This window comes from Schistocerca americana, chromosome 5, assembly GCF_021461395.2.
Source record: "Schistocerca americana isolate TAMUIC-IGC-003095 chromosome 5, iqSchAmer2.1, whole genome shotgun sequence".
Lineage (NCBI taxonomy): Eukaryota > Metazoa > Arthropoda > Insecta > Orthoptera > Acrididae > Schistocerca > Schistocerca americana.
In genome coordinates, this window is record NC_060123.1 from 613836235 (window position 1) to 613861635 (window position 25401).

Sequence of the window (25401 nt, forward strand, 5' to 3'; positions counted from 1 at the left end):
TCCTATCCCGCAGTTACTTCCGCGATTGTCACCTTGAGTTCCTCAGATAAAGCAAGCAGGTGACATTTAACATTTTGGTTTCATACTGAAACTCGAAACATTTTAAAATCAGAAACTGATACCTCTGGCTTCTGTGATGTCAGTAAATATCGCCAATGTTGTTAGAAAGAAAAGAAAAAACGAGAGAGAGAGCAAAAGAAGGAAAACGGAGCCTGGCATATGCCTACATAGCACCAGCACATGACACCTTATCCGTGGATCCTTATTCTGATATGCCTTGCGGACAAACAACAGTAACGTTTAGAGCTTACGTTTATAACAAGTCCAGGGAATTCATCGAGTAAATGTATCTATGCGTCAAAGTATACAAATGGTCGCATTTTACCTGTCTGAAACGTACACTATGTGATCAAAAGTATCCGGACACCTGACTGAAAATAACTTGCAAGTTCGTGGCGCACTCCCTCGGTAATGCTGGCATTCACTATGGTGTTAGGACACCCTTGGCCTTTAATGACAGCATCCACTTTCGAAGGCGTACGTTCAATCAGGTGCAGGAAGTTTTCTTGGGGAACTGCAGCCCATTCTTCACGGAGTAATGAGCTGAGGAAAAGTATCGATTTCGCTCGGTGAGGCCTGACACGAAATCGGCGTTCCAAAATATCTCAAAGGTGTTCTATGCAATTAAGGTCAGGACTCTGTACTGGCCAATCCACTGCAGCGATGTTATTGTCGTGTAACCACTCCGCCAAAGGCCTTGCATTATGAACAATAACGCGATCGTGTTGAAAGATGCAGCCGCCATCTCCGAATTGCTCTTAAACAGTGGGAAGCAAGAAGGTGCTTAAAACATCAATGTAGGCCTGTGCTGTGATAGTGCCACGCAAAACAATAAGGGGTGCAAGCCCCCTCCATAAAAAACACGACCACACCATAACACCACCTCCTCCGAATTTACTGCTGGCACTACACACGCTGACAGATGACGTTTACCAGGCATTCGCCATACCCACGCCCTGCCATTAGATGGCCACACTGTGCACAGTGATCCGTCACTCCACACAACGCTCCTCCACTGTTCCATCGCCCAATGTTTACGCTCATTACACCAAGCGAGACGTCATTTGGCATTTACCAGCGTGATGTGTGGCTTATGAGCAGCCGCTCGACCATGAAATCAAAGTTTTCTCACCTGCCGCCTAACTGCCATAGTACTTGCAGTGGATCCTGATGCAGTTTGGAATTCCTGTGTGATGGTCTGGACAGATGTCTGCCTATTACACATTACGACCCTCTTCAACTGTCAGCGGTCTCTGACAGTCAACAGACGAGGTCGGCCTGTACGCTTTTGTGCTGTACTTGTCCCTTCATGTTTCCACTTCACTATCACGTCGGAAACAGTGGACCTAGGGATGTTTAGGAGTGTGGAAGTCTCGCGTACAGACTTATGACACAAGTGACACCCAATCACTTGACCACGTTCGAAGTCAGTGAGTTCAGTGGAGCGCCCTATTCTTTTCTTTCACGATGTTTAATGACTACTGAGGTCGCTGATACGGAGTACCTAGCAGTAGGTGGTAGCACAATGCACCTAATATGAAAATCGTATGTTTTTGGGGGTGTCCGGATACTTTTGACGACAGGACGATACAGAAAAGCAGTTTCTTTCTAATGAGGAGGTACAGTTTATGCTGATTTAAAATCACTCCCCCCAGCTCTATAATTTGATCTGTATACATGTTTCAGGTATGCGGATGGGCCTGTTGCAAACCAAAGTGGGCCTCACGAACATCCTCTCTAAGTATAGCGTGCGAACCACGCAGAAGACAGTAGCAAACCTGCATTACCATCCACGGTCTCCAATCCTCATGGCTAAAAGTGGAATCCATCTTCAGTTTGTAAGGCGTTTCTAGGAGGACAACAAAGAAGAATGATCTTCACGAGCAAAGTGATCAGTATTGGTGCCTGAAATTGTAATTACTGTGTTCTGTGTTGTCTATGTAATTAAGCATTGTAGGTCGTAGATAATCCTTACACAACGGCTTTACTCTTTGAATTACTATTGCGTGAGATGCAGACAACTGACATTCAATATTGTACTTTTAGCACATTTTGTGCACTTATTTTTAACAAATAAACACACTACTACGTATTTCACTTAAACTGTAAGATGATGATTGCTACTGCAACTGCCCTTCGTAATATTCTCTAAAAGGGAAACCACAGTGGCCATCTAATGGTTGGCTCAAATGGCTCTGAGCACTATGGGACTTAACATCTATGGTCATCAGTCCCCTAGAACTTAGAACTACTTAAACCTAACTAACCTAAGGACAGCACACAACACCCAGCCATCACGAGGCAGAGAAAATCCCTGACCCCGCCGGGAATCGAACCCGGGAACCCGGGCGTGGGAAGCGAGAACGCTACCGCACGACCACGAGATGCGGGCATCTAATGGTTACTTTATACAACTGGCTCCCAGTTGAGTACCTATCCCATAGATGACAATAGCGATGCTGAGATGCCTCTATGGTATAGAAATTGTACATCAGGAAGACAGAGACCTATGCTTTCGTAAAAGAGCATTTTGAGGTGATTTTATGAAATAGACATTCAGAAAAGTGAAATAATCTGAATAACTTAACTGTTGTCTAAAATGTGTAGGATCTGAAGTTCGTATTTTCATACTTCCAAGAAGCAGTAATATTTATGATGTTCTCGGTACCATGTGTGCTGAACTTCTGTTTTACCAACTGTGGGGCGGCGGGTGGAAAATTTTAATTTTTTTGTATTATTTGTTGCCGTTCTCAACACAAGCTCTCTAACTACAATGTTGGCAACCAGAAAGTGATTAGCAAAAACGTGATGCCTGTAATTAAATTTCACTGTGCCCACTCTGATGGAGAAATAAAGTTATTGATCACTGAAGTTCGTTACTCTGAGGATGTAGGATGTCTGGGATTCATAGTATATGCAGTTTACTATAACATTTTTCACTACATTCTGAAAATGGTAAAGCGTAAAATTCCAGATAAATGTTTTACCAAGCACTGCTACTATCATCTATTCTACTATCAGAGCTGTTCAGAGTCTACTGCGTAAATCGTATTATCACTAGATTACGAAACTGTTCAATAATCTTTATCGATGTAAATGTTCAAAGTGAATGCTCGCCAAAATTTGATGTTAATACTCATCAAACGCCATGCTAGTAATTATAGAAGGTCTGTCCTGCGGCGACACGTGAAAATACAACACACGCAAACTGAGAATAAATCACTGGAGTCGTTCCGCAATTAACACTTTACCCCAATATGAACTCATTGTTACGTGCATACCGAGTTATGTAATACGGCATCCAAGGCTGTTCCTTGCAACGCGACGCGGCTTCCGACACTGAGTGCGCTCTGATAGGAACCTGGAAGAGAACTGGGGCCTGGCTCTAGCTCACAAAGCTATTATTTATATAGCCGCAGTGCGGACCGCCGAAGGCGCAGCCGACAGCATTTGCCTTCCTGACAAGCCGCTCTGCCTGTAAAGCACCACTTCAAGTTACTAAATAATTACCTGCTTCATTCGCTGAAGGCCAATGAAGCTCCCAATTTAATTGTGCTATCAGCACACCGGTAAGTATCTGTAATAAAATTCTGATGTGGCTAGGCTAATTACTTTTGGCGAGAGAATTATTTTAGTTGCACTGCACGCAATAGATGCGCTCTGAACTTGCCCTTTGGAGAGACGCTACAGCTATAGTTTTATATCTACATTTTGGAAACTTCTCATATATTTGTTCTTATAGCGTATCTCCATTCTACCTAAATCTAAACATCGTAGCTTTATCTAATCACTTACTTAATCTATCTTGCTTTCTTACTCTTAGGATACAAAATCAGAAAATCATGAATTTCAACGAAATTTTTACTTTGTGACATCCAGCATGCTGTTTCCACTAAATTACAATGAAAAAGGAATCCGAATATAAATGTTGAAGTTTCTAGCTCCTTCCTGCTGCGTCAATGATTTTTATGTAAAACGCCCAAATTTCGAAAACTATTAAAGTTACTGAACTGGGAACTTAACACATTATTATTTTAGCATCACTCCTGATATGCTATTAACTTTTCAGATCATTTACTTTACTTTTAAGGTATTGCGCAACATTTGTGACGTCATAGCTAGTTACAGCGGACTAGGCTGGCACACAATGGAAAGCATATGAATTCTATTTGGGGTGAGTAGGCTGCTTCCCTAAAGTGTTAAAATATACTGTAATTTTATGTCTTATAATTTGTTTTAAAAAATCTGTTACTACTTATACAATTCATTTTATTGGAGAGTGGCAAGCGGCACAATTACCAGCAGTGCCCTAAGGGCTGAAATTACAATAAATAAACAGTATTGGCAAAATGACACAGTTTGCCTAGGAAATGCACGAAGTCCACCATTTGCCAGGATGACAGTAGAAGTGACGTAAAAATTGCACTGTGTGCCATGCACGGCACAGATTCTACCTTGGTCTGAATTAACTTTGTGTACTTCAAGCTAGTGCATCTTGCATTAACCTACACAAGCAGGATGAAGGGTAGGATTTTACATTAACTTTAAAATAAATGACAGATGATTAAACACTCATTCTGTCTTGTTACGGTAAGAGATCAGAATTAACTGAAAACTGTTTTCTGACTATGACATAATGGGCCTTGCAATACTACTGATCTTTCTTTGAAACCTAGACTAAACATCAAATTAATTTTTTGCCAGGGTTTTATAGCGCCTCCAACATTGCAACAGTACATAAGATAATGAAATAAAATTTTGTGCTGATTTGGTCAAGAGCTTTCTGAGCTTGTAGCTAACATTAATTTCAGCGGATCAGAAACTGTAGCAGACATCCTACTTCAAATGAGGTTGCGTGGGGACAGATGGTAAGTCTAAGGTCCCCGCTGAAAGAAAGCGAGATACATAAGAATAGTTGAATGAAATGAATAGCCTGCTTGACATAGAGCAAACGGAGAAGCAAGGGGAAATCTGTAAAGAGGTGTAGAATGCAGAATAGCGATTGCTAAGCTTTCAGTTTGACGATTGTACAGTAGTAGAAGAATTAAAATAACCCTAGCAAGACAACAGGGTTGACATTAAATGCAGAACAGATGAGATATCATTTCCGACTGTTGGCGTGGCGCTACGATCAATAGCTGACAAATGGAAGTCAGCTATGATCATGTGCGACGAGGATTAGTATAAGTTAATAGTTTCGTCTTAAAAAATTATGTTTATTGTATGAAGAAAGATAAATCACATAAATCAGCAAAATTTCAAGAGAGAATACGAAAGTTGTTTATCAAATCTTTTATTTCTGTAGGTGATAAACAGATCAGTAGATCCACACATCTCAGCGATTTCACCCTAAAACTCACAACCCCTACAGGAAGGTCACTCATCAGTTCAAGACATACACTATGTGATCAAAAGTATCCGGACACCTGCCTATAAATTACTTACAAGTTCGTGGCGCCCTCCATCGGTAATGCTAGAATTCAATAGGGTGTTGGGCCAACCTTAGCCTTGATAACGGCTTCCACTCTCGCAGGCATACGTTCAATCAGGTTCTGGAAGGTTTCTTCGGGAATGGTAGCCCATTCTTCACGACGTGCTGCACTGAGAAGAGGTATCGATGTCGGTCGGTGAGGCCTGGCACGAAATCGACGTTCCAAAACGTCTCAAAGGTGTTCTATAGGATTCAGGTCAGGACCCCGTGCAGCCCAGTCAATTACAGGGATATTATTGTCATGTAACCATTCGTCCACGGGTAGCGACTTTGATTCATAATCAAAACGTCTTAGGTCCCGACTACGAATCCAGCTGCTGCTTAAATTTTGATTAATAATCAGCGTTGACGGCCGAAGACTGCTGGCATAAGAAGTCACCCTTATTCTGACAACGGTCTTCTCAAAGAGGTTGGAGGAGCGGATAGAGGTTCAGGGTACTCTCTTGTCCTAGTGGTGGGAAACTGCCCTAAAGGCGGAAGAATCAACACTGATAAACGGCATAAGGATGTATAAGGCAATGGAAACCACTGCATTAAAGACACGTAACGTGTATCCACAGGACATGTGGGCTGTAATTGAAGTAGTGTCATGACGATCTCTCCATTGGCAAAAAAATTCCAGAATAGTCCTCCATTCGGATATCCGAGAGGGGACTGCCAAGGGGGAGGTTACCATAAGAAAAAGATTGAATAATCAACGGAAGGATAATGTTCAGTGAGGCGGGGCGTGGAATATCAGAAGCTTGAACGTGGTAGGGAAACTATAAAATCGGAAAAGGAAATGAGAAGGCTCGCTCTAGATATAATAGGGGTCAGTGAAGTGAAGTGGAAAGAAGACAAGGATTTCTGGTCAGATGAGTATAGAGTAATATCAACAGCAGCAGAAACTCGTATAACAGAAGTTGGATTCGTTACGAGTAGAAAGGTAGGGTAGGGAGTGTGTTACTGTGAACAGTTCAGTAACAGGTTTGTTATTATCAGAATCCACAGTAAAGCAACGCCGACGACGATAGCTCAGGTATACATGCCGACGTCGGAAGCTGAAGATGAAGAGATAGAGATAGTGTATGAGGATATTGAAAGGGCAATACAGTATGTAAAGGGGGATGAAAATATAATAGACATGGGGGACTGGAATGTAATTGAAGGGGAAAGAGTAGAATAAAAGGTTGCTGGAGAATATAGACTTGTTACGAGGAATGAGAGAGGAGAAAGACTAATTGAGTTCTATAATAAGTTTCACTTAGTAATAGTGAATACCCTGTTCAAGAATCACAAGAGGAGGAGGTACACTTGGAAAAGGCGAGGTGATACGAGAAGAGGAGGAGGAGATTACTGTTTAACGTCCCGTCGACAACGAGGTCATTAGAGACGGAGCACAAGCTCGGATTAGGGATGGATGGGGAAGGAAATCGGCCGTGCCCTTTCTAAGTAACCATCCTGGCATTTGCCTGAAGCGATTTAGGGAAATCAGGGAAAACCTAAATCAGGATGGCCGGACGCGGGATTGAACCGTCGTCCTCCCGGATACGAGAGGATTTCTGTTAGATTACATCAAGGCCAGACAGATATTCCGAAATCAGATTCTGGGTTGTAAAGAGTACCCAGGAGCAGATATAGACTGAGATCACAATATAGTAGTGATTAAGAGTAGGCTGAAGTTTAAGCAAATGCAAAGAAGTGGGATACGAAAGTACTAAGGAATGACGAGATACACTTGATGTTCTCTGAGGCTATAGATACAGCAATAAGGTATACCTCCGTAGGCAGTAGAGTTGAAGAGGAATGGACATCTCTAAAAAGGGCCATCAGAGAAGTTGGCAAGGAAAACATAGCTACAAAGAAGGTAGCTGCGAAGAAACCATGGGAAACCATGGGTAACCAGTTGACTGATGAAAGAAGGAAGTACAAAAATGCGTCGGGAAACTTAGGAATACTGAAATACAAGTTGCCAAGGTATGAAATAAATAGGAAGTGTGGGTAAGGTAACTCGAAATGGCTGCAGGAAAAATGTGAAGACATCGAAAAAGTAATTATTGTCGTAAGGAGAGACTCAGCATATAGGAAAGTCAAAACAACCTTCGGTGACATTAAAAGTGTGGTGTCACCGCCAGACACCACACTTGCTAGGTGGTAGCTTAAATCGGCCGCGGTCCATTTAGTACATGTCGGACCCGCGTGTCGCCACTGTGTGATCGCAGACCGAGCGCCACCACAAGGCAGGTCTCGAGTTACGGACTAGCACTCGCCCCAGTTGTACGACGACTTTGCTAGCGACTACACTGACGAAGCCTTTCTCTCATTTGCCGAGAGACAGTTAGAATAGCCTTCAGCTAAGTCCATGGCTACTACCGAGCAAGGCGCCATTAACCGTATCTGAAGATAGTCTTATTTGTATTATCAAGAGCGATGTACCAACAAGGATAGATAAAAGTTAAGTATTCGAGGAGCTGCATACTTTTCTTATTAGAATTCACTACTTATCCTGTTCCAGAATTCACGCCCGTCTGAGTTAGATAGCGTGCATCTCGGCCTACTCTATCTACAAGGTGTTGGCACATTTACCAACACATCAAAAAGCAAGGGTGGTAACATTAAGAGCGCACGGGAATTCCACTGTTAAAAGTAGAGGAGAGAGCGGATAGGTGGAAAGAATACATTGAAAGCCTCTATGAGGGGGAAGATTTGTCTGATGTGATAGAAGAAGAAACAGGAGTCGATTTAGAAGAGATAGGGGATCAATTATTAGAATCAGAATTTAAAAGAGCTTTGGAGGACTTATGGTAAAATAAGGCGGAAGGGACAGACAACATTCCATCAGAATTCCTAAAATCATTGAGGGAACTGACAACAGAACGACTATTCACGTTGTTGTGTAGAATGTATGGCTCTGGCGACATACCATCTGACTTTCGGAAAAGCATCATCTACGCAGTTCCGAAGACGGCAAGAGCTGACAAGTGTGAGAATTATCACACAATCAGCTTAACAGCTCATGCATCCAAGTTGCTTACAAGAATAATGTATGAAAGACTGGAAAAGAAAATTGAGGATGCGCTAGACGACGATCAGTTTGGCTTTAGGAAAAGTAGAGACACGAGAGAGTCAACTCTGGCGTTGCTGTTAATAATGGAAGCAAGACTAAAGAAAAATCAAGACAAGTTCATAGGATTTGTCGATCTGGAAAAAGCGTTAGACAATGAAAAATGGTGCAAGAGGTTCGAAATTCTGAGGAAAATAGGAGTAAGCTATAGGGAGAGACGGGTCATATACAATACCTACAACAACCAAGAGGGAATAATGAGAGTGGACGACCAAGAACGAAGAGCTCGTATTAAAAAAAGTGTAAGACAAGGATGTAGCCTTTCGCCCGTGCTATTCAATCTCTATATCGAGGAAGCAATGATAGAAATAAAAGAAAGGTTCAGGAGTGGAATTACAATTCAAGGCGAAAGAATATCAATGATACGATTCGCTGATGACATTGCTGTCCTGAGTGAAAGTGAAGAAGAATTCCATAATCTGCTGAACTGAATGAACCGTCTAATGAGTACACAGTATGGACGGAGAGTAGATCGAAGAAACACGAAGGTAACGAGAAGTAGTAAAAACGAGAACAGCAAGAAACTTAACGTCAGGGTTGATGGTCACGAAATAGGTGAAGTTAAAGAATTTTGCTACCTAGGCAGTAAAATAAACAATGACGGACGGAGCAATTAGGACATCAAAAGCTACGGCAAAAAAGGCATTCCTGGCCAAGAGACGTCTACTAATATCAAATATCGGCCTTAATTTGAGGAAGAAATTTCTAATTATGTAAATCCGGAGTACAGCACTGTATGATAGTGAAACATGGACTGTAGGAAAACTGGAAGAGAAGAGAATGGAAGCATTTGAGATGTGGTGCTGCAGACGAATGTTGAAAATTAGGTGGACTGGTAAGGTAAAGAATGAGGAGGTTCTATGCAGAATCGGAGAGGAAAAGTATATGTGGAAAACACTGATAAGGAGAAGGGACAGGATGATAGGACATCTGTTAAGACATGGGAGAATGACTTCCATGGTACTAGAGGGAGTTGTAGATGGCAAAAATTGTAAAGAAAGACAGAGATTGGAATACATTCAGCAAATAACAGAGGACGTAGGTTGCGAGTGCTACTCTGAGGCGAAGATTTTAACACAGGAAGGGAATTTGTGGCGGACCGCATCAAACCAGTCAGAAGACCAATGATGAGAATAAAACAATAAAAAGAAACACTATGCCACAGGCCGTGCATTATCAACAGGTGCTTGATCGTGTTGAAAGATCCAGTCGCCATCCCAGAATTGCTCTTCAACACTGGGAAGCAACAAGGTGCTCAAAACGTCGGTGTAGGCTTGTGCTGTGACAGTGCCAGGCAAAACAAGAAGCGGTGCAAGCTCCCTTCATGAAAAACGCGACCACACTATAACATCACCGCCTCCGAATTTTACTGCTGGCATTACACAGGCTAGTAGATGACGTTCATCGGGCATTCGTCATACCCATACCCTGCCATCGGATGGCAATAATGTGTACCGTGATTCGTCACTCCACACAACTCTTTTGCACTGTTCAATCGTCCAATGCTTACGCTCATTACACCAAGCGCGACGTCGTTTGGTATTTACCAGCGTGATGTGTGAATTATGAGAAGCCGCTCGACCAAGAAATCGAAGTTTTCTCACCTCCCGCTTAACTGTCATAGTACTTGCAGTGGATTCCGATGCAGTTTGGAATTCCTGTGTGATGTTCTGGATAGATGTCGGTCTATTACACATTACTACCCTCTTCAAATGTCGGCGGTCTCTGTCAGTCAACAGACGTGTCCACTTCACTATCACATCGGAAACAGTGGACCTAGGGACGTTTAGGAGTGTGGAAATCTCGCATACAGACGTATGACACCAAATCACCTGACCGCGTTAGAAGTCTGTGAGTTCCGTGGAGCGCCCCATTCTGCTCTCTCACGATGTCTAATGACTACTGTGGTCGCTGATACGGAGTACCTGGTAGTAGGTGGCAGTACACTACACCTAATATGAAAAACGTATGTTTGTGTGGGTGTCCGGATACTTTTGATCACATAGTGTACCAAGCTGCAAACTCTCTCAGCTGCTAAACATCACCTGACTATAATGTGAATTTTAAGAATCTTGTTATCTTGCAGAGAGTATAAAGAAACATATTAAAGCAATGACATTTTTATTCAGAAATATGAAAAATTAAAAGAATAGCAAAAGGTAAAGTATGTTTTGAAACCCCTGTCAACAGATTACTAAGATTCAGCAGCCAAAATGGAAGAAAATTATGGACAGTTCAAAATCTCAAAATACAGGGTGATTCAAAAAGAATACCACAACTTTAAAAATGTGTATTTAATGAAAGAAACATAATATAACCTTCTGTTATACATCATTACAAAGAGTATCTAAAAAGGTTTTTTCTCACTCAAAAACAAGTTCAGAGATGTTCAATATGGCCCCCTCCAGACACTCGAGCAATATCAACCCGATACTCCAACTCGTTCCACACTCTCTGTAGCATATCAGGCGTAACAGTTTGGATAGCTGCTGTTATTTCTCGTTTCAAATCATCAATGGTGGCTGGGAGAGGTGGCCTAAACACCATATCCTTAACATACCCCCATAAAAAAATCGCAGGGGGTAAGATCAGGGCTTCTTGGAGGCCAGTGATGAAGTGCTCTGTCACGGGCTGCCTGGCGGCCGATCCATCGCCTCGGGTAGTTGACGTTCAGGTAGTTACAGACAGATAAGTGCCAATGTGGTGGCGCTCCATCCTGCTGAAATATGAATTATTGTGCTTCATGTTTGAGCTGAGGGAACAGCCAATTCTCTAACATCTCCAGATACTGTAGTCCAGTTACAGTAGCACCTTCGAAGAAAAAGGGACCAAAAACTTTATTGGCTGAAATGGCACAGAAAACGTTCACCTTAGGCGAGTCACGTTCATACTGAGTTGTTTCCCACGGATTGTCAGTGCCCCATATACAGACATTGTGACGGTTGACTTTCCCGTTGAGCGGTCGCCATCTTAGCATCAACTGACGCTGACGCCTAGTCAACAGCGCCTCAAGCGAACAAATGTACAACTAAATGAAACTTTATAGCTCCCTTAATTCGCCGACAGACAGTGCTTAGCTCTGCCTTTTGTCGTTGCAGAGTTTTAAATTCCTAAAGTTGTGGTATTCTTTTTGAATCACCCTGTATACCAGCATACTGTTTGCTCCGGTTAAATGTCTTACTTATTACGAACATGCAACACATGTGTCACCTTCTATGCCATACAATGGTGTATACAAATGAAAGAAATAAAACTGTCCACGAACATAAGCCAGAGTGAAAACAATTCTAATGACTGCTTCAAAAAATGGTTCAAATGGCTCTGAGCACTATGGGACTTAACATCTACGGTCATCAGTGCCCTAGAACTTAGAACTACTTAAACCTAACTAACCTAAGGACATCACACAACACCCAGTCAAATGACTGCTTCAAAAAGTTATCAAGTTATATACAAGTTTGACCCGAATATGGAACCTGATCAGGTCGAATTGCAAAGAATGAATGTAAATAGAAAAGTGGTGCCGACTGAACTGAAAAACTAGTCAAGAACAAATATGAAATAAATAGAGTCCTGTGTAGTGATTCAGCTAACAGAGCTGTAAGAGGGAGGAGATATGCTCAGGTGCACAAACGGTGCGGAAAAGTCTCCTTGATTAGAAAGTAGTCCTACAGTCTGGAGATATGGTGTATAGGTTTGAGAAAAACAGCTACCAGTACTACATAAAATATGGTCAGAAGTGGACTACTCATAAACTGTAACTGTATGACACAAAGGCAATGGCCTGAGCAGCAAGCACAAGTGACAACGGCCGTGTTCAGTAATAACGCAGTAATGCAGGTGGCAAGAGTACTGTGCCGATTTTGTGGGTGGAAGGAAACAATAGTTCTCTGCGAGTGTTTGGCCGCTATACGTAGGAGGTGAAAGGGAATGCGACAAAGTTTATATTTGTGGAGAAGAGACGAAAGGAAAGACGGAATATTAGTACATGGCTGACACGACGGATAGATTTATGTACGGATTTCTTGGATCAGGTAGCGCTAGCGGCCATAAACACCTTCAGAGAAGGTTTGGGGTGTATGAAGGTTAAGAGAAAGAGATTCGTCCAGATAGTGGCCGAGTGTAGGTGATAAATGTGAGGACGGTGGGGATTTCCTGACGCAGTTCATACGTGTTTACAAAGATGCATCTATGAAACATCTGAAGTTTGAGGACTTAATTTGCTAGTAAAATATTCACGTAGACTAGTGTAGGCGGTTGCAGAATGAAATGTGTTGAACATCATACACAAGAACTTCAGTGAGTTTTAAAATATGTAAGACGCACAAGTACAAGCAGCATTGGCAGAGATACGAATGAGCCAGATAAGGCATCTGTAGGTGCGAGGTTTAGTGAAACGGTGCGATCCCAAGGTATGGCATGTCGGTAGTTGGAGTTAGTTGTTTTTGTTGAACTTTGAGTTTCCAGGATATCATGCGGTAGCAAATTATTTCCAAGTGTATTAGTGTTCTACTAAGCTGCATGAGATAGTTGCACATGAAGACAATTATTGAACTACATGAAAAAAACGTAAATTAGTCACAAAATACGGCGTGCACACACTTCATTCAATATGTAAACGTCACTACAGATATTCAGATTTCGGTTATGACATATTCGATATGGCTGCCATCATTGGCGATGATGTGGCGCAGACGAACAGCGAAATTCTGTATGACCTGTATGTGTAACGCTATGCAAACATGCTCACAGCACGTAAACAGCCGCAAATTATGCAATTCACAAACACTCATTCCATGTAAAAAACGCTTTCGAACTATCGTCAACTGCAACATATCAGCAAACTCTTCCGTACAAAGGTCCCAAGGCACGCATGTCAGATGGTGCGCTCTCGCCAGTCCCTTATTTGAAACGCCTCTGGGCCACGCGCATGTGTTTTCCATTGCTGGTGCAATGCCTTTCTACCTGCAGTGCAGCAAACAATTAATTGCAGAGCGACTCACCATCGTAGGTGTAGATAAAATGTTCTCACTGTTATACTGATGTCACATGTCTATGTAAATAACCAAAAAAAAGTGTGTGAAATCTTATGGGACTTACCTGCTATGGTCGTCAGTCCCTAAGCTTACACACTACTTATCCAAAAATTTACCTAAGGACAAACACACACACTCATCCCCGAGGGAGGACTCGAACCTCCGCCGAGACTAGCCGCACAGTCTATGACTGCAGCGCCTCAGACTGCTCGGCTGATCCCGCATGGCTATGTAAATAACAGCAAAGTTGCTCTCACTGAACACGGTATAGAAATCTATTGCAATGCATCCCAGAATAGTACAGGGTGCATTGTTCCTAGCGATCCTAATGGGACATGCAGGATGCATCTAACTGTGCGCGTATTTACTCTGGCTGACATGTAGCTTTCAGAGCTGTGGGTCCAGCTTGAGATGTTTGCGTAGCGGCTCACCCCTGCAGATGCAGCTAAATGATCGCCAGTGTTATACTGCTGTCACATGTCTATGTAAATAAGAGCAAACTCTACCTCTCGGAAATCGTAATGTGCCATAGAAACAGTTAACAGTCGCTTTTGTAGGCGCTTTCACGATGTCTCAGCTTGTCTCCATGGAAATTCTTGTCTAAAAGGACCTATTTACGAAAATAGCCCAGAATAACGCCGAATGCACCCCTCCTGGTGGTCCCAACGTGGCACCCCGTCCATCCTGGAAATCGTTAAGTCCCGCTTTCAACAAACATCTCCGAAATGCAAACATTCTCACTGCTATGTAGAAGCTCTTATGTCCCAGCACAAAGAATGTCTTGCAAATGAATGGAGCATTCTGATCGGCTCTTACTGAATTTACTCACCAAATTACTAATGCTGCTGGTGTGGAAGCACTGTCCGCCTTTTTCTTTCTGCAAACGAGACTTTCAGTGGCAAAACTATTTTGTACAGATCGCCACAGTGCACTGACAGTTAAACCCTGCAAAAGTGGCCTAGAGATCGTTCTGCCACTGAGGACGAAAGCTTGAATATCTCAGCATGAAACCGATCTCCACGTACCACATCGATGTAGTAAACATACAATTCGTATCCTGCGCCATACAAAATCGCCCCATTTGCTTCATGCATATAGCTATCGACCGAGAGACACTCGTACATATAGCGCAAAGACAGGCAGCATAAGCCCATGCACTGTATACACTCCTCGCAGCACTAGATATTTCCCACAAGGTCAGGCGGTCATCCACCGCAGCTGACAGTCACAAGTCATCCACTACCGATGTGTGTCCAGACCGCCCTCAGCGGACCAAAGACACTGTCTGAACTGTTGTACAAAGGCGAGCTCATTTCCTCTGGGTACAAAGTCGTTACTGTGTCCGGTCCTAAACTGCTTCCTTATTTGCTTTCTATGCTCATCTCTAGATGCACAATGTACAGAGCATGTTAGGATGCAGATCCACAATTTACCACATCTGAGTTAACATTCGAATGAGGATCTGCCGCGCAGTACATATCCAGAATGATGTTCAAAGGCGGATCCGGCACACGTAACATCGAGGATATCGCTTGCAGGTGGACCAACCAAGTGTTACGTCCGAAGACATGTTCTATGTTCGAAGCTGGGTCCATCAGTGGGAGAACCTGGTACTGCGAGGTGTCTGTGACACATGCACACCCACAGGCGTACAGAAAACAGAGCAAATGCTCTGCAAATGTGGAATATGTGGGTGGATCCGAGTGTATGCAATCGGTTACAGTGCTGTACTATGCCTCCCAATCAGAAAAATAGTCCATTTGCGCTAGGTGTTGGCTGCTGTACTATAAGTTTAGAACACGGAAAGAGAGGTTATGTCAGGACCACATGGGTAAAACTGACATAAAATCGAATGAATTGCGAAAAATTAGTGAAGATAGGTATAAATTGAGGAAATATACACCAAAATGGGGGGAAATATAGGAAGTACTTGCGTGTCTTCTTGCTGACGCAGAACGATTTGTGCATGGGAACAAGTATGTGACAGGAAGAGGAATCTGAGGAAACGTCAACATAGAAGCGAAGGGAACCAGGGAAGACTTTTTTTCCGTTGAGGCAGCATCCTGCTGTGTGTCTACTGCGGTAACAGTGATACAAGCTGAGTACTGAATTTGACGTGTTTCAGGAAAACAGAGAACCATCTGCTTCTAAACTTACATGCATATGCATTGAAGGATAACAGAGAGTGGACAGAGCGATCGATTCAGATGGAGCTGTAATGAGGTACGATTTAATGGCAGAGTGATGATGCATTCTAGAGAGGGAGGGAGATGATGTTGCAAGTGATTTGAACATTTTTTCCACTGTTCTGCCAGGATGCATCAGCCACGTGACATAACCTGCGTTTGACTTGTATACAACCACGTGTTCCGTATGAGACTTAGAGCACTGTCTACTGCGATTGTTAACAGCAAACCTCTCGGTCATCAGAGCACTTCCATCTCAAGTGTGATGAAATGTTCCAGTTTCGGCACAAAGATTTATCCAATGTACTCCATTCCATTGTCACATCTTGGGTATAAAATTGACATTTCAGTTTCATAACTAAGATGATTCTAAGTTAGCGATAGGTGTTTACAGAGTTAGTGGCGTCATGGTGTGTAATTTCACATGTCCAACGCTGCTGCTATGCACTATCTGTTTCCTTATAAGATAGCTCTGTTACTAACGATCATTTTATGTAGGACTGATGTGGGCATAGTATAATTTCTGAACTACGATCGGATGTGAACAGTGGACGCTATACATCTCTGGAAAGCTACATTGTGCACGTATCACACTGAATCGATATTTTAAGGAAGTAGTTTTTTTTTTTCATTTTACAGTCTGTTACAACAGTTTATCATAGATAGACCTGCAAGAAGGATGTATGTCATGTGATGGAAATATATTTCTTACAATGGAATATTAACAGCGCTGCATTCCACAAGACTGATACGTCAGAAATTGAAGTAATGTAACATTATAGCCTGTTTTAAGTGCGGAACCGTGTAGCCTTAGGCGCGTGTGTTTTTATGTTCTCTCTTACCAGTACCCTCCTGGTACCGATCCCACATACCAGAACAATGCTTCAAAATTGATAACGTAGGTGATTTACATAAAATTCTTCGAAATCTATCTTTCTGGAGCTCCATCATGCATGAAAGTCACCCATTTCTTGTTCTTCTTAACTGTATACTATTACATCACAACTCTTTCAAATCTACTACTACACACCGATAGGGGGTGCTAACATCCTCGACATGGGCGCATCTGGAGAAATATTGTGCACTGAGACAGGCGAGAACCCGGTAAGCTCCATTCATTCACAAGACACGGAATGTAGCGGTCTACTTCTGGTCAGCTGCAGATTAAATTGGTAACGGCGCTGGAGACCAGGTTGGTCAAGGAGAGTGTGAGGGGATCTTTCAGTCTCTAATTTTATTCTATGACTGCGAGAATGCCCTGTGACTCCCATGCATATAGAGATAGATCATAAATTATGCACTATGCTCGAGGTGATAGAAATATGTAGAGCGCTGTCTGGTATACATTCGTGATGTATATGTTCGACAATTAACAATGAATGGACATACTGCACAGTCATCTATCTACATTCACAATGATACTCGCAAAGTACAGAACGGGTGGTTTAGCGATGACACTGAAACTGGGAAACATGCTGTTGCATCATTGATCACTGTTGAAATTACTGTAAAATTGCTAAAATTGTTCACGCTATCAACTGTGATGCTTATTATTGCAGTACATCGATGGTGTCTTTTCCATCTCATCTGTCCACTGGTACGCTGTTGGTTACCACATAATGATTGACTGACATCGCTTGTTTGAGATGGAGTGAGAGTTTTGGTGGAGGGGCAACACCTTCTGGGGATGGCTAGCACTGAAACAGTGATCGCGTACCTGACTGCAACATGAGGAATCAGTAAAAATAGAATGCAGTGCCATCAGCTATTCCGCCACTGTGACAGATGAGTTTAAATATAGAGGTTGTCATCACCTTTGAACAGCAGTTTGGAAACGCTCCACAACCCTGCCAAACTCTTACAGTTTCCTTATGTTGCAATTGTCTTTTATTTAAAATCATCCAGTGTCTGCGTGGTGTGTTACGTTAGCAGTAGCAACAACACGATTTACACTATGCGACGTTTAGTTTTCTGTGAGAAGCAATGGATCGGAACGTGTTAATGTCATTTTAGAACCTGACACAAATCTCAAAGTTGTGGCGGGGAAAAAAAAAACGTATGGCAGTCTACAAAGGGTTTCAAACAACAACATATGGTGACAGTGGGTGTCTCTTGCGACTTATAGTTTGTCGGATATGGTCACCCTCCAACAGTACAGGCGATGCAACTTTACACTGATCTGTACATTGGATCAATACCAGAATATTCAATAGGGTCATCACATGTGCTTGATACCGGCATGCAGACAGTATTTGTTTTCGATGTTTGGGAGGAGAGAGGTGTGGTAAAAATCTTATCAAGTTCCCTATCGGATGAAATTAGTGAAATTTTTATAGGTCGTAATTTTTCTTTGTTGGGTGGTACATAATAACGATGATAGCATGTTGGGGTGATAGACATGAATGGGCCCTGAGGGACGTGTATCTGCAATGGACTGGAGTATCTGCATGTAGTTTGGGGACGCACCACAATGCAGTAGCAAAATCCTCGTCCTCCTCCCAGTTCCTATACTGCCTTTCTTTGTACTACCTCATGTTACAGGAGCAGGCTTCGTTTGGCGCTGACATTACACATTGTACACTGTTGGCGGAGCTATGACAACATGTTCCCATTTCCACCAAATGGTCAAAACACGGACCTGTCGCACTAAGTCAGGTCATTCTGTTTCTACACAGGTTGCAGGAGGTGGCAGATATAGCTCTTTCCGACATCTCCTCAGTTCTGACTTAAATTGGAAAGATCTCACGCGCAAAGCTACACAAATGGCAGCAGTTACAAGAGGCATAGGGACTATCTAAAATTTTACTGTAGCAGATAGGTTCGAAAAGGATGACTCCTTTTGAGATATGGGAGTGCCAAAATATGATTCACTAGTGGCTGTAATCATTAAAAGAATTCTCCATAGGATCCAACGCAGGTATGTAGTGGAATGGAAAGACTTGATTCCGTATCGCCGACAGCATTTCTACCGGAAAGTGTAGCACTAGCCATCTGAAAAGCCTGTATACACTTTACGACCTCAATCAGCACACCATCTGCCGTTTGTGATCATTCTCAATCAACCATCGCCTATAATCCAGTGGATATATTGCAGAACCTCTGACGTGGCACCAAGACAGAATGCATTACAAATACTGGAGGAATATCTAGCAGCGGCATGAGGGAGCTGCAAATACCGTCTTCATACTGCATTCCTTAGCCGAATCACTTTCTAAATTCGGTGATTTTATTACGAGCTTACACAGTCGGCGACTTGTGACCGCCCTTTCGGTCTGTTAATATACGCTCCAGCGATCACCGTCTATATTCTTTGTAGCGGTATTTGCCTGGAAAATCCACTTCATTCGAAGGTAATGCCAAGCCAGTATAGGTTTTACCATGGATACTTGTGTGCACCTATAGAACCAGGAGCGATTGTGATAGTAACATGGTCGTTGCGATCGTGTTTTTTAACATATGGCGGTTTGTAAGACGATTAGGCACCTCTTTCTAAGACACAGTGGTACCACTCGCAGGAAAAACTTATGAGACATGTCCATCCATCGCTGATTTTCGGTCAATATTATTTCGTATCGCCGGCAATCAGTTACTGGCGAACTATTATACTTAGTAGTAGGGGGTGCGTGATAGGTTCGCCATGAGTATCAGGCTTATAAAATATGTGTGTGTTTCCCGACATGTGCAAAGGAAATGACTATGTTCAGTCATAAGGAAGGTATGGATTTAACGTGGAATACTGCGATAGCAAAGTGAAAAGTATGTCAGATCATAAGAATGATACAGATATCTCTATTTCCAGAGCCACAGCCGTCAGTAGGATGTATTAACGATATTCCACGCATTGTCGAATGTTGTCCAGTTGAGAATGCGATCGTAATATTTAATTGTAAGTACAGTTATTAAATATGTATGTAGCCAGTTTTTCCTAAGACGATTCTGTCTAGGGGTGTGTGGCGTGCGGTGGCCATGGCCTGTGGCGGGAATGATTCACATTTCCCACTAACAGCAAGAGCCATTCGAATGGAAAGAGCGGTTGTGGTACAGGAATGTAGGTCACCTTACCATGTCATTCTCTATACAGCCGAATAACGAACTAATACTTAGTATGTGATGGACTGCTTTCGTGAACACATGTAACTTTGAGAAGATTCAGTATGGACTTCTGTTTGCACTGGACCATTATTCCCTCCCATGTAAATTTTCTGGTTGACTGCTTCTGTAAATTTCGCGCTTTTATTTAGTTGAGAGAACACTGATTGTGGTGTGTACACCTAGCAGGTGGTATCAACCCGATGCGTATCTAGCACATTTTTCGCTGATGGCTGGAAATGAGTTGCAGAGACAGTTCCCATATCGCTGGATTGGACGTGGAGGAGATGTGTCGTGGCTGGCTCGTTCTCCAGAGTTGACACCACTGGAGTTTTTCTTGGGGGGACCCGTAAAAGACATTGTTTATAAAGACCCTTGGTACACAACTAAATTTGGAAGGAGAATGTGGGATTTTTGCTAATGACTGTAATAAACGAAGTGCATAGAGGTGGGAAGAAGAGAATCAGAAGGAAGAAGTTGAGGGCAGATGGACAAGCTTCGAATACAAACAGTAAAGTGCAGTCATAGGCAGTCAATGTCTGAGGCGTCTTGCACTCATAGTCGAAAGAGTTCATTCGGAGACACATTCATGCTGCAACAGCTTGTCAAAACAGGCCAGTAAAGTGGGCAGAGATCCAAAGCACAGCTATAGACATGAGGATGCAGGAGGCAATGGAAACTACCGCATTAACCACACAACAAATTTGACATTTAAAGATAGAAGTCAGTATAGAGAATGGCGTTGTAGGACAAGTAGAGCAAAATATGAAACTGGTAGTCAGTCTTAGCAGTAAATCAGTAAGACTGTATATGAGACGTTATGACGTCGAGCTGAGGACACAGAGCAGGCTGCTTCATGTACTGCTCGAAATATTCAGCATTATTCGTGCTACAGTATCCTAATCAGCAACTGACCTCCATATGAGTCTAGTAACAGAGTGATTTAACACCACACTATAAATTTCTCACATTAAATATCACTTACGTTTTCTCTCGATAGTATTCGTCACAGAAAACATCCGATTTGAAGTCATTATTTTAAGAGACAGAAGAAAAGAAGAAACTAGAAACACTAAACTGAAAATCTTTCGCAAGAAGAACAGAACAGAGTAGTGATGCACTGTTGTTTGGAGGACCCATCGGGCAGGTACTGCCATCTAACCTTGCACAACTGTGCCTTCACTTGCTTTGTGTGCAGGTCATGTCTTACGTTTATTGGCTGAGTATATGTGACTACAGTTGGTCCTTGTGTTGGGTGAATTCGTGTTTGTGATGTATGATGAAAGAAGAGATACGTGAAACTCGATGACAGCACACAGCTTAGTCGAACAGCACCAAACAGTGCTTAACATCCACATCTGATGGTCGAATCACCATAAAAGTGTCACACATCCTTACTTGATGAAATCCTGAGAAGAGATTTGAAGTCTAGTGCACGACATTGGCGCAAAGTGTAGCAATCAGTAACTTCATGCAAATACCTTCCCAAAGGCTTGCCGGCCAAATACTAGCTGTAAAAATTCTTCCAACACCAGATTTCAAACCGGTTACCTCCAATTCTGGCATTACCTCACAGGCGTGAACTATGGACATCTGTTTCAAAGGCGAACACCAGAACAAAAGCGCGGGACGAATCCTAGATGGATATTGATGACAGACTACAAGTTATATTAATCAGCAGTTATCAGATATCATTCCACGAACTCTTAAGGTCAGCTGCGTGTCAAATGATAGTCAACAAGTATCCGACTACAACACTTTTGATAATTACATAATTCTTTCAGCAAAGAAGGTTAAGTAACTATTCCAGAATTCGAATCAAGAACAGCTCCCAACACAAGGAATTTAGACGGAGATTCCTGCAGTTTAACTATGCAGCTCAAATCACTTCATAAAGGAAAGTCTCACATTATGTACCACCAGTGAAGAAGAGGCCGAAATACTAGACATGGTTTACCACATTGTATATACAATGACATGGTATTGATAGGTGGAACTTCACAAGACATGGCCTGCATTTTAACAGCAAAGGGAGGGGTAAATTGGCTGGGATGATAGTAAAATCTTTAAGGGGGTTCAAAAGGCTCGGAGCACTATGGGACTTAACTTCTGAGGTCATCAGTCCCCTAGAACGTAGAACTACTTAAACCTAACTAACCTAAGGACATCACGCACATCCATGCCCAAGGCAGGATTCGAACCTGTGACCATATCGGTCGCGCGGTTCTAGACTGAAGCGCCTAGAACCGCTCGGCCACTCTGGCCGGCCTTTAAGGGGGGGGGGGGGAGGCAATGAAATTCATGGGAGTACTTCTTTTTTAGGCTAAGATCGGTGTCCAATCATTCAACATTGTTTGAAATTAAGCTTAAGCAGTAGCTCAGACGGGCAGGTAATATAGATGTTAAAATATCACAAGAGTCTCATAACAGTACAGTAAAAAATAATGTTAGGATGTCGCAAGACTTTCATAAAAGCACAGTGAAAAATAATGTTACTATATTGCATCAGAATATCAGGGGATTAGATGAGCTCATTGTTTGTTAGAAGATTTAGAAACTGAGGGTGGAACAGATGTATTATGCCTGTCCGAACATTATCGTCACAGGTATGGAAATGGTAAATGTAGGTGGATATAAGCTTTCAGCACATGTAAGTAGGGACACTATGGAGAGAGGAGGAGTCACATATAAGTTAAAATCTGTCATAGTGTGAAAAATTTGGAAACTAAAAATTTTGTGTAGATTACCATATAGAAGTGAGCTTAAACTAAATACTGTTACTTTTATAATTGTAGCCATGTATAGGTCCCCATTGGGAAATTTCCAGTTATTTTTTAAAAAATTGGATTGTTTGTTGTGCTGTCTGTCAGATAAAGGGAAGCGAATAATTGTTTGTGGGGATTTCAACGTAGATTATCTTAAAGAATCTGATAGAAAGCATCACATTGAAGTATTACTTGGTTCTTTCAATTTCAAATCAGTTATTTATTTTCCTACTAGGGTGGTACAGGAAAGCAGCATGCTGATAGATAATATTTTTAAAGACCAAGATAAATTTAATCAAATAAACAAATTTCCTGTTAAGAATGGTCTGTCTGATCATGTTGCACAGCTAGTTACAGTATATGACATAGCTCTATACATAATGCAAAATAGTCCTCCAAAACAGTGCATTCAGTTAAGGACTTAACAACCGAAAAATTTAGGGAATGATTGTGACAGTTAGGCTGGGGTGAGGTGTACAGGGAACCTGATGCTAATTTAAAATTTAACCTACTTCATGGTGCCTTTGAAAGTATATTTGAAAACAGTTTCCCTAGAAAAACAGTGAAACATAATTGTAAGAAACCATCTCAAAACTTACGGCTTACCAAAGGGATAAAAATATCTTATAAGCAGAAAAGGGAAATGTATGTGATAGCTAGGATGAGTAATTATCCTGAAACAGTGTAGCACTATTAAAACTACTGCACTGTATTAAGAAGATTTATTAAAAAGTCCAGAAGTATGTCATTATGTCTGAGATTTGCACATCTAATAACAAAAATAAACCAATTTGGAATATTGTTAAAAGGGAAACTGAGAGCACAGGAAGACTGTATTTCTATCAAACTCAATGAAAAGTCGTAAGTAGAAAACAATCTTAATAATCATTTTATATGTTGTAGAGAAATTAGGATGCAGTTATTCATTAGAAAACTCAAGGCAGTATATGGAAGAAGCAATACTTACGAGAGTCGATTGAAATTCTACCCACCTGTCCTACTGAAATTTGGAAAACAATAAATTCACTTACAAATAAGAGCTCACAAGGAACTGATGAAGTTTCCAACAGAGTACTAAAAGCTTGTTCCCAACACACAAGTAGGATTTTCAGCCACATATGTAGTAGCCCACTGAAACAGGGCACTTTCCAGATAGACTGAAATACACTATTGTTAAATCATTGCATAAAAAAGGGGATGGGTCTGATACTAACAACTACTGCCCATTCTCACTTCTGACAGCTTTATCCAAAATTCTTGAAAAAGAAATGTATTCAAGAGTAGCATCACATAATGTATTCAAGAGTAGCATTGCATAATTGCAAAAATGAACTACTAACAAAATGTCACTTTGGTTTTCAAAAAGGATCTTCAACAGAAAATGATATGTTTTCACTGATCAAATATTAAGTGCACTCAGTAACCAAACATTACCACAGGGATATTTTGTGATCTCTGAAAGGCTTTTGACTGTGCGAATCATGAAATTCTTCTAGTTAAGCTTAAGTATTATGGTATGAGTGGGACAGTGCGCAAATGGTTTAACTCATAAATAACTGGAAGAATTTTGACTACCACAAAATTTTAAGAAAACACAGTATATACAAATCTGTATAGTAAATGACATGTTGTTGTTGTTGTAGTCTTCAGTCCTGAGACTGGTTTGATGCAGCTCTCCATGCTAATCTATCCTGTGCAAGCCCCTTCATCTCCCAGTACTCACTGCAACCTACATCCTTCTGAATCTGCTTAGTGTATTCATCTCTTGGTCTCCCTCTACGATTTTTACCATCCACGCTGCCCTCCAATGCTAAATTTGTGATCCCTTGATGCCCCAGGACGTGTCGTACCAATCGATCCCTTCTTCTAGTCAAGTTGTGCCACAAACTTCTCTTCTCCCCAATCCTATTCAATACCTCCTCATTTGTTACGTGATCTACCCACCTAATCTTCAACATTCTTCTGTAGAACCACATTTCGAAAGCTTCTATTCTCTTCTTGTCCAAACTATTTATTGTACATGGCTACACTCCATACAAATACTTTCAGAAACGACTTCCTGACATTTAAATCTATACTCGATGTTAACAAATTTCTCTTCTTCAGAAACGCTTTCCTTGCCATTGCCAGTCCACATTTTATATCCTCTCTACTTCGACCATCATCAGTTATTTTGCTCCCCAAATAGCAAAACTCCTTTACTACTTTAAGTGTCTCATTTCCTAACCTAATTCCCTCAGCATCACCAGACTTAATTCGACTACATTCCATTATCCTCGTTTTACTTTTGTTGATGTTCATCTTATATCCTCCTTTCAAGACACTGTCCATTCCGCTCTTCCAAGTCCTTTGCTGTCTCTGACAGAATTGCAATGTCGTCGGCGAACCTCAAAGTTTGTATTTCTTCTCCCTGGATTTTAATACCTACTCCGAATTTTTCTTTTGTTTCCTTTACTGCTTGCTCAATATACAATAAACAATAATATCGGGGAGAGGCTACAACCCTGTCTCAATCCCTTCCCAACCACTGCTTCCCTTTCATGTCCCTCGACTCATAACTGCCATCTGGTTTCTGAACAAATTGTAAATAGCCTCTCACTCCTTGTATTTTACCCCTGCCATCTTTAGAATTTGAAAGAGAGTATTCCAGTCAACATTGTCAAAAGCTTTC

At 41.8% G+C, this 25401-nt stretch overlaps 1 protein-coding gene across 1 annotated transcript in view; it reads left to right on the forward strand.

Annotated features, from left to right (window-relative positions):
- The window catches only part of LOC124616005 (cytochrome P450 6k1-like), a 63983-nt gene extending 61882 nt beyond the window's left edge, over nt 1-2101 (forward strand). Inside the window, exon 8 of the mRNA XM_047144215.1 lies at nt 1747-2101. Coding sequence (XP_047000171.1) covers nt 1747-1913 — 167 coding nt within the window. The 3' untranslated portion in view covers nt 1914-2101. The remainder of the gene's footprint in view (nt 1-1746) is intronic.
- The last annotated feature ends 23300 nt before the right edge of the window (nt 2102-25401 follow it).